A 10180-nucleotide genomic window follows, 5' to 3' on the forward strand; every position below is an offset into this window, starting at 1 on the left:
GGAGAGAAGTGAGGGAACATGAAGAAGAGAAATGAGGGAACATGAATGAGAGAAGTGAGGGAACATGATGGAGAGAAGTGAGGGAACATGAAGGAGAGAAGTGAGGGAACATGAAGGATGGAGGTTAGGGAAGAAGAGAAGTGAAGGAACATAAAGGATTGAAGTTAGGGAACAAGAAGAAGATAAGTGAGGGAACATGAAGAAGTTAAGTTAGGGAACATGTAGAAGAGAAGTGGGGGAACATGGAGGTTTGAAGTAAGGAAACATGAAGAAGAGAAGTGACGGAACATGAAGGAGAGAAGCGAGGGAACATGTAGAAGAGAAGTGAGGGACTATGATGGAGAGAAGTGAGGGAACATGAAGGAGAGAAGCGAGGGAACATGTAGAAGAGAAGTGAGGGACTATGATGGAGAGAAGTGACGGAACATGAAGGAGAGAAGCGAGGGAACATGTAGAAGAGAAGTGAGGGACTATGATGGAGAGAAGTGAGGGAACATGAAGGAGAGAAGCGAGGGAACATGTAGAAGAGCAGTGAGAGAACATGAAGGAGAGAAGTGAGGGAAAACGAAGGATGGAAGTTAGGGAACAAGAAGAAGAGAAGTGAGGGAACATGAAGGAGAGAAGTGAGGGAATATGAAGGAGAGAAGTGAGGGAAGATGAAGGAGAGAAATAAGAGAACATGAAGGAGAGAAGTGAGGGAACATAAAGGAGAGAAGTGAGGGAACATGAAGGTGAGAAGTGAGGGAACATGAAGGATGGAAGTTAGGGAACAAGAAGAAGAGAAGTGAAGGAACATAAAGGATTAAAGTTAGGGAACAAGAAGAAGAGAAGTGAGGGAACATGAAGAAGAGAAGTGGGGGAACATGAAGGTTTGAAGTAAGGAAACATGAAGAAGAGAAGTGAGGAAACATGAAGGAGAAATGTGAGGGAGCATGAAAGAGAGAAGTGGGGGAACATGAAGGAGAGAATTGAGGGAACATGAAGGAGAGAAGTGAGGGAACATGAAGGAGAGGTGTGAGGGAACATGATGGAGAGAAGAGAGAGAACATGAAGGATATAAGTGGGGGAACATGATGGAGAGAAGAGAGAGAACATGAAGGAGAGAAGTGAGGGAACATGAAAGAGAGAAGTGAGGGAACATGAAGGAGAGATGTGAGGGAACATGATGGAGAGAAGAGAGAGAACATGAAGGAGAGAAGTGAGGGAACATGATGGAGATAAGTGAGGGAGCATGAAGAAGTTAAGTTAGGAAACATGTAGAAGAGAAGTGGGGGAATATGGAGGTTTGAAGTAAGGAAACATGAAGAAGAGAAGTGAGGGAACATGATGGAGAGAAGTGACGGAACATGAAGGAGAGAAGCGAGGGAACATGTAGAAGAGAAGTGAGGGACTATGATGGAGAGAAGTGAGGGAACATGAAGGAGATAAGTGAGGGAAAATGAAGGGATGAAGTTAGGGAACAAGAAGAAGAGCAGTGAGAGAACATGAAGGAGAGAAGTGAGGGAAAACGAAGGATGGAAGTTAGGGAACAAGAAGAGGAGAAGTGAGGGAACATGAAGGAGAGAAGTGAGGGAATATGAAGGAGAGAAGTGAGGGAACATGAAGGAGAGAAATAAGAGAACATGAAGGAGAGAAGTGAGGGAACATAAAGGAGAGAAGTGAGGGAACATGAAGGTGAGAAGTGAGGGAACATGAAGGATGGAAGTTAGGGAACAAGAAGAAGAGAAGTGAGGGAACATGAAGAAGAGAAGTGGGGCAACATGAAGGTTTGAAGTAAGGAAACATGAAGAAGAGAAGTGAGGGAACATGAAGGAGAGCAGTGTGGGAACATGAAGTAGAGATGTGAGGGAACATGATGGAGAGAAGAGAGAGAACATGAAGGAGAGAAGTGAGGGAACATGATGGAGAGAAGTGAGGGAACATGATGGAGAGAAGTAATGGAACACGAAGGAGAGAAGAGAGAGAACATGAAGGATAGAAGTGGGGGAACATGAAGGAGAGAAGTGAGGGAACATGATGGAGAGAAGTGAGGGAACATGATGGAGAGAAGTAATGAAATGAAGGATGGAAGTTAGGGAACAAGAAGAAGAGAAGTGAGGGAACATGAAGGAGAGAAGTGAGGGAACATGATGGAGAGAAGTAATGGAAAATGAAGGATGGAAGTTAGGGAACAAGAAGAAGAGAAGTAAGGGAACATGAAAGAGAGAATCGAGGGAACACGAAGGAGAGAAGAGAGAGAACATGAAGGATAGAAGTGGGGGAACATGAAGGATAGAAGTGGGGGAACATGATGGAGAGAAGTGAGGGAACATGAAGGAGAGAAGTGGGGGAACATGGAGGTTTGAAGTAAGGAAACATGAAGAAGAGAAGTGACGGAACATGAAGGAGAGAAGCGAGGGAACATGTAGAAGAGAAGTGAGGGACTATGATGGAGAGAAGTGAGGGAACATGAAGGAGAGAAGCGAGGGAACATGTAGAAGAGAAGTGAGGGACTATGATGGAGAGAAGTGACGGAACATGAAGGAGAGAAGCGAGGGAACATGTAGAAGAGAAGTGAGGGACTATGATGGAGAGAAGTGAGGGAACATGAAGGAGAGAAGCGAGGGAACATGTAGAAGAGCAGTGAGAGAACATGAAGGAGAGAAGTGAGGGAAAACGAAGGATGGAAGTTAGGGAACAAGAAGAAGAGAAGTGAGGGAACATGAAGGAGAGAAGTGAGGGAATATGAAGGAGAGAAGTGAGGGAAGATGAAGGAGAGAAATAAGAGAACATGAAGGAGAGAAGTGAGGGAACATAAAGGAGAGAAGTGAGGGAACATGAAGGTGAGAAGTGAGGGAACATGAAGGATGGAAGTTAGGGAACAAGAAGAAGAGAAGTGAAGGAACATAAAGGATTAAAGTTAGGGAACAAGAAGAAGAGAAGTGAGGGAACATGAAGAAGAGAAGTGGGGGAACATGAAGGTTTGAAGTAAGGAAACATGAAGAAGAGAAGTGAGGAAACATGAAGGAGAGCAGTGTGGGAACATGAAGTAGAGAAGTGAGGGAACATGAAGGAGAAATGTGAGGGAGCATGAAAGAGAGAAGTGGGGGAACATGAAGGAGAGAATTGAGGGAACATGAAGGAGAGAAGTGAGGGAACATGAAGGAGAGGTGTGAGGGAACATGATGGAGAGAAGAGAGAGAACATGAAGGATATAAGTGGGGGAACATGATGGAGAGAAGAGAGAGAACATGAAGGAGAGAAGTGAGGGAACATGAAAGAGAGAAGTGAGGGAACATGAAGGAGAGATGTGAGGGAACATGATGGAGAGAAGAGAGAGAACATGAAGGAGAGAAGTGAGGGAACATGATGGAGATAAGTGAGGGAGCATGAAGAAGTTAAGTTAGGAAACATGTAGAAGAGAAGTGGGGGAATATGGAGGTTTGAAGTAAGGAAACATGAAGAAGAGAAGTGAGGGAACATGATGGAGAGAAGTGACGGAACATGAAGGAGAGAAGCGAGGGAACATGTAGAAGAGAAGTGAGGGACTATGATGGAGAGAAGTGAGGGAACATGAAGGAGATAAGTGAGGGAAAATGAAGGGATGAAGTTAGGGAACAAGAAGAAGAGCAGTGAGAGAACATGAAGGAGAGAAGTGAGGGAAAACGAAGGATGGAAGTTAGGGAACAAGAAGAGGAGAAGTGAGGGAACATGAAGGAGAGAAGTGAGGGAATATGAAGGAGAGAAGTGAGGGAACATGAAGGAGAGAAATAAGAGAACATGAAGGAGAGAAGTGAGGGAACATAAAGGAGAGAAGTGAGGGAACATGAAGGTGAGAAGTGAGGGAACATGAAGGATGGAAGTTAGGGAACAAGAAGAAGAGAAGTGAGGGAACATGAAGAAGAGAAGTGGGGCAACATGAAGGTTTGAAGTAAGGAAACATGAAGAAGAGAAGTGAGGGAACATGAAGGAGAGCAGTGTGGGAACATGAAGTAGAGATGTGAGGGAACATGATGGAGAGAAGAGAGAGAACATGAAGGAGAGAAGTGAGGGAACATGATGGAGAGAAGTGAGGGAACATGATGGAGAGAAGTAATGGAACACGAAGGAGAGAAGAGAGAGAACATGAAGGATAGAAGTGGGGGAACATGAAGGAGAGAAGTGAGGGAACATGATGGAGAGAAGTGAGGGAACATGATGGAGAGAAGTAATGAAATGAAGGATGGAAGTTAGGGAACAAGAAGAAGAGAAGTGAGGGAACATGAAGGAGAGAAGTGAGGGAACATGAAGGAGAGAAGTGAGGGAACATGATGGAGAGAAGTAATGGAAAATGAAGGATGGAAGTTAGGGAACAAGAAGAAGAGAAGTAAGGGAACATGAAAGAGAGAAGTGAGGGAACACGAAGGAGAGAAGAGAGAGAACATGAAGGATAGAAGTGGGGGAACATGAAGGATAGAAGTGGGGGAACATGATGGAGAGAAGTGAGGGAACATGAAGGAGAGAAGTGAGGGAACATGAAGGAGAGAAGTAATGGAACATAAAGGAGAGAAGAGAGGGATCAAGGTCTGCTCTTTGGTGACTTGAGAATGGTGAAGAGGGTGTAGAGAGTCGACCACACGCAGACAAACCCAGTTAATCTTCTCATCAGATGCAGCAGCTCCACCAGAGGCAGAGAAAGACTCGAGTGTCGGGACTGAACACTGATGTGAGGAGATGAAGCTCTCAGAGGATTAACTCCACACTCGATAAACGACTGCCTCAAGGTCCCTGTGAGTGGGTGTGATGAGCGCCCTCTGCTGGCCAGATCAGCTGTTGTTCTGACCCGTGTTCTCCACAGACACAGAAACACAGACGATAGATCATAAAAGACAAGAACAAAGAAAGTGCAAGTGTTCTCCAAATGCTAAGGTCATGTGACCCATGAGGCTTTGGACAACAGTCATGTGACGACCTCTCATTTGTTTATTTCAAACCCAAGAAATACAACTTGACTGAGGCAGGTGGTCATAATGTTTCTCTGCGTCCACACATACATCTGTTACTTTAATGAGGATGATGAAGATGAAGAGATGAAACATTTGTACGTATTGAAAGGGTCACTTCTGTCCATGCCAGTCTCCCATATCAACATGAGGTTCATGACCTCTAGCAGGACATCCTGAGACAGACTCTAGTCCTCACTGAGACTCGGCTGAGGTTCCCTGGATGATGTCTCGGATTTTCTGGGCGTCAGACTCCAGCGCTCGGTTGTTGGGGTCGATCTTCAGAGCCGCCTGGTAGTCCAGTAGTCCTGAGGAGACAAACAAGGTCACGGAAGGTCCTCACTTGACCTATGACCTCCACTACTGCCGGCATTTTTCCCACGATAATGACCACCGCTGATGCGAGGTCCACCCTGTAGTCATGTGACCCGACGGTGAGAGTCAGACCTTCAGTGAAGAGCTCCAGCTGACAGAACGCCGATCCTCGCCGGACGTGAGCTCGAGCACGAGCCGCCGCGTTGTCACTGACCGCTGGAGTCAAGAGATCCAAAGCCTGAGACACATGAGGAGACACGTGAAGAGACACATGAGGAGACACTTGAGAATACACATGAGAAGACATGTGAAGAGACATGTGAGGAGACACTTGAGAATACACATGAGAAGACATGTGAAGAGAAAGAAGAAGAGACACATGAGGAGACACATGAGGAGATGCATGAGGAGACACGTGAAGAGACATGTGAGGAGACAGAAGAAGAGACATGTGAAGAGACACTTGACAAAACATGTGAAGAGAAAGAAGAAGAGACACATGAGGAGACACATGAGGAGATGCATGAGGAGACAGAAGAAGAGACACATGAGGAGACACGTGAAGAGACATGTGAGGAGACACTTGAGAATACACATGAGAAGACATGTGAAGAGACATGTGAGGAGACACTTGAGAATACACATGAGAAGACATGTGAAGAGAAAGAAGAAGAGACACATGAGGAGACACATGAGGAGATGCATGAGGAGACAGAAGAAGAGACACATGAGGAGACACATGAGGAGACAAACGAGGAGACACATGAGGAGACACGTGAAGAGACATGTGAAGAGACACTTGAGAAGACATGTGAAGAGAAAGAAGAAGAGACACATGAGGAGACAGAATAAGAGACATACGAGTGGAGACAGGTGAAGAGACACAGTAAGAGACAGAAGGAGAGACACATGAGGAGACACAGAAAGAGACAGAAGAAGAGACACATGAGGAGACACATGAGGAGACACAGAAAGAGACAGAAGAAGAGACACACGAGGAGACACATGAGGAGACACAGGAAGAGACACATGAGGAGACACATGAGGAGACACAGAAAGAGACAGAAGAAGAGACACACGAGGAGACACATGAGGAGACACAGGAAGAGACACATGAGGAGACACAGGAAGAGACAGAAGAAGAGACACATGAGGAGACACAGGAAGAGACAGAAGAAGAGACACATGAGGAGACACAGGAAGAGACAGAAGAAGAGACACATGAGGAGACACAGGAAGAGACGGAAGAAGAGAAACATGAGGGGAGACGTGAAGAAGATACGTTAAGAGATACATGAGGAGACAGAAGAAGACACACATATATACTGAGACACACATAAATACACACCCTGGAGCAGCTCTCCACAGCTTTGTGATAGTTGTGTAGTTTGAGGAGACATGCGGCTCTGTTGGAGTGAAGAGCAGGAAGTCGGGGATTGAGGCGAAGGGCGACGTCATAGGCGTTGAGGGCGGCGAGGAAGTTTCCAGCGGCGAAGCTCTTGCTGAGGAGACAGAGAAGGATGAGGAGACAGAGGAGGATGAGGAGACGGAGGAGGATGAGGAGACGGAGGAGGATGAGGAGACAGAGGAGGATGAGGAGACGGAGGAGATGAGGAGACAGAGAAGGATGAGGAGACAGAGAAGGATGAGGAGACAGAGGAGATGAGGAGACAGAGAAGGATGAGGAGACAGAGGAGGATGAGGAGACAGAGGAGATGAGGAGACAGAGGAGATGAGGAGACAGAGAAGGATGAGGAGACAGAGAAGGATGAGGAGACAGAGGAGATGAGGAGACAGAGAAGGATGAGGAGACAGAGGAGGATGAGGAGACAGAGAAGGATGAGGAGACAGAGGAGATGAGGAGACAGAGAAGGATGAGGAGACAGAGGAGATGAGGAGACAGAGAAGGATGAGGAGACGGAGGAGATGAGGAGACAGAGAAGGATGAGGAGACAGAGAAGGATGAGGAGACGGAGGAGATGAGGAGACGGAGGAGATGAGGAGACAGAGGAGGATGAGGAGACGGAGGAGATGAGTGGACGGAGGAGATGAGGAGGAGACAAGAGACGCACTCTCCCTTCTCCTTCAGCCAGTCCGGGTTCTTCTCCTGCTCGCTCAGGTCCAGCAGCTCTTCTGCGTCGGCGCTGACCACCCGCCGGGCCTCCGCCTGCTTCCTGAGCCACTGACCCGAGACAGAGACACGTCAGCCGGACCCAGAGACACTCGGACCAGAACCCACCTCCTCCTCCTCGGCCACCCGGGACTCTCGGAGCGCCGTCGGAAAGACCCTGGGCGTGAAGGACACCTTGATCTGACCCGGGACCCGGAGAGCCGGAGGCTCCGGTTTCGGCTGAGGGACGTGGACTTTCCTTTCTGCAGAGATTTGGGTGAGGAAGTGAGCTGAGCTAGGAGACGTGTCGGGACTGACCTCTGCTCCTCTGCTTCTGCTGCCAGGCCTGCAGTTCCAGCGTGGTCCTGGTCCGCTCCTGGTCCTTCAGCTGCTGGATGTGGTCCCTCCGGTCGCTGTCCATCTGGAACACACTCAAGGTTGAAGGTTCCGCCGCCGGCGCGAGCTCCTCACTCACCTTCATCATGGTCTTCAGGGAGAACTTCTTGTCCGCCTGCTTCTTCTCCGCCCTGGCCGTGGACTGGTCCGCGGTCTTCTCCTGGTACTCCAGCAGAGCCGACTCCCTCCACTGCTGCTTCTGCTGCTTGTCCACTGCAACACAGGAGGGGGCGCCGGTGAGCGTCGACGTCGCTAAAGTCGGGGGGGGCTGTTGCCGTCTCACGTGTCCCCTGTGACAGCTGGTCCCAGTGGGTGGCGCTCTTTTTGGCCAGAGTGATGACGGCGACTCCGCCGGAGATCCGAGCTGAGCTAAGAGACTCATCGACGGGCTGCGACAGGAAGACCTCCAGCAGGAAGGGCGGGAAATGAACCTGAAGAGGAAGTGAAGGTCGTTCTGACGTGTGTGACTCTCGCACACAAATGTGTGTTTATAAACAAACACATTACATAAATACACACACACATAGACCCGCAAACACATATAGACACAACAATTCTCATACATACACACTCTCACATAGATACACAAAAATTCTCATATATACACACACACATACCTGCACACACATACTGTATATAAACAAAGATTCTCATATACTGTATACACACAAACATATACCCGCACACACTCACATATAGTCACAAAAATTCTCATATTTACACAAAAACATATACCGCACATACTCACATATATACACAAAAACATATATCAGCACATACTCACATTTATACACAAAAATTCTCATATATACACAAAAACATATACCCGCACATACTCACATATATACACAACAATTATCATATATACACAAAAACATAAACCTGCACATACTCACATATATACACAAAAACATATATCTGTACATACTCACATATATACACAAACATTCTCATATATACACAAAAACATATACCGCACATACTCACATATATACACAAACATTCTCATATATACACAAAAACATATACCGCACATACTCACATATATACACAAAAACATATATCTGCACATACTCACATATATACACAAACATTCTCATATATACACAAAAACATATACTCACATATATACACAAACATTCTCATATATACACAAAAACATATACCGCACATACTCACATATAGACACAAACATTCTCATATATACACAAAAACATATACCATCAAATACTCACATATATACACAAAAACATATATCCGCACATACTCATGTATATACACAAACATTCTCATATATACACAAAAACATATACCGCACATACTCACATATAGACACAAACATTCTCGTATATACACAAAAACATATACACAAACATACTCACATATATACACAGAAATTCTCATATATATACACACACACACATACCAGCACACACTCACATATATACACAAAAATCCTCATACATACACACACATATACCCACACACACTCACATATATACACAAAAATTCTCATACATAAACACACACATATACCCGCACACACTCATATTCACACATAAACGTACATAGAAACACATATACATATATGCGCACACACTCACATATACACACATAAACTCACATAGAAACACACACATATACCCGCAAACACTCACATATATAAACAAAAACCAACATATACACACGAAAACTTACATAAGGACACACAGATACACAAAAACATTTGTACACATAAACCTGAACACACTCACATATACAGCATACACTGACTTGCAAACTCACGTATACACACAAAAGCTCACACACAAACACACACACATAAACCCGCACACGCTCACATATATAATATACACACACATATATACAGAAAGACACATATACAATCAAATATACACAAAACACACTAACGTATAGTATAATATACAAACTATATATATATATACAAATACTAACATATACACACACACCCAGATACTCGAACACAACATTATCTTCAGATGTTACCTTCAGGTACAGCTCGGTCAGCAGGAAGTCCACTCGGTCTTTCTTGGATCCCTTCAGAGGGACACAGACGTGCAGGTGTGAGTCCGTCTGACTCCACGTGAAGTCTGTGACCAGCAGCGGCATCTTCAGTGTCCGGAACCTTCCTCTTCTTCTTCTTCTTCTTCTTCTTCTTCTTCTTCCTTTTCTTCTTCTTCTTCTTCTTCTTCTTCACCTTTTTATCTTCACCTTCACGTCTTTACTTTTTTCATAACGAGTTTCAAGAAACGTCTTTCAGTGACGTCACGAGCATTTGTTTGGCTGCCGTTGTCTTGGTGACCATATGTTGCGTTTGCGTCCGTCGGAAATGCTGATTAAGTTGAAGTGAACAACCGTCCGGCAGAAACTTTAAATA

General features: G+C 45.6%; 1 protein-coding gene across 1 annotated transcript in view; it reads right to left on the minus strand.

Annotated features, from left to right (window-relative positions):
* Positions 1-4945: 4945 nt before the first annotated feature.
* dnaaf4 (dynein axonemal assembly factor 4) overlaps positions 4946-10180 on the minus strand; it is a 5326-nt gene continuing 91 nt past the window's right edge. The window contains 10 exon segments of the mRNA XM_087797236.1: positions 4946-5269; positions 5409-5514; positions 6625-6778; positions 7349-7458; positions 7516-7690; positions 7692-7807; positions 7862-7995; positions 8066-8213; positions 9790-9964; positions 10001-10180. The exon segment at positions 10001-10180 is cut by the window's right edge and continues 91 nt beyond it. Coding sequence (XP_087653362.1) covers positions 5157-5269; positions 5409-5514; positions 6625-6778; positions 7349-7458; positions 7516-7690; positions 7692-7807; positions 7862-7995; positions 8066-8213; positions 9790-9912 — 1179 coding nt within the window. The 5' untranslated portion in view covers positions 9913-9964; positions 10001-10180 and the 3' untranslated portion in view covers positions 4946-5156.

The sequence above is a fragment of the Callionymus lyra genome, chromosome 8 (assembly GCF_982586985.1).
Source record: "Callionymus lyra chromosome 8, fCalLyr1.hap1.1, whole genome shotgun sequence".
NCBI lineage: Eukaryota > Metazoa > Chordata > Actinopteri > Syngnathiformes > Callionymidae > Callionymus > Callionymus lyra.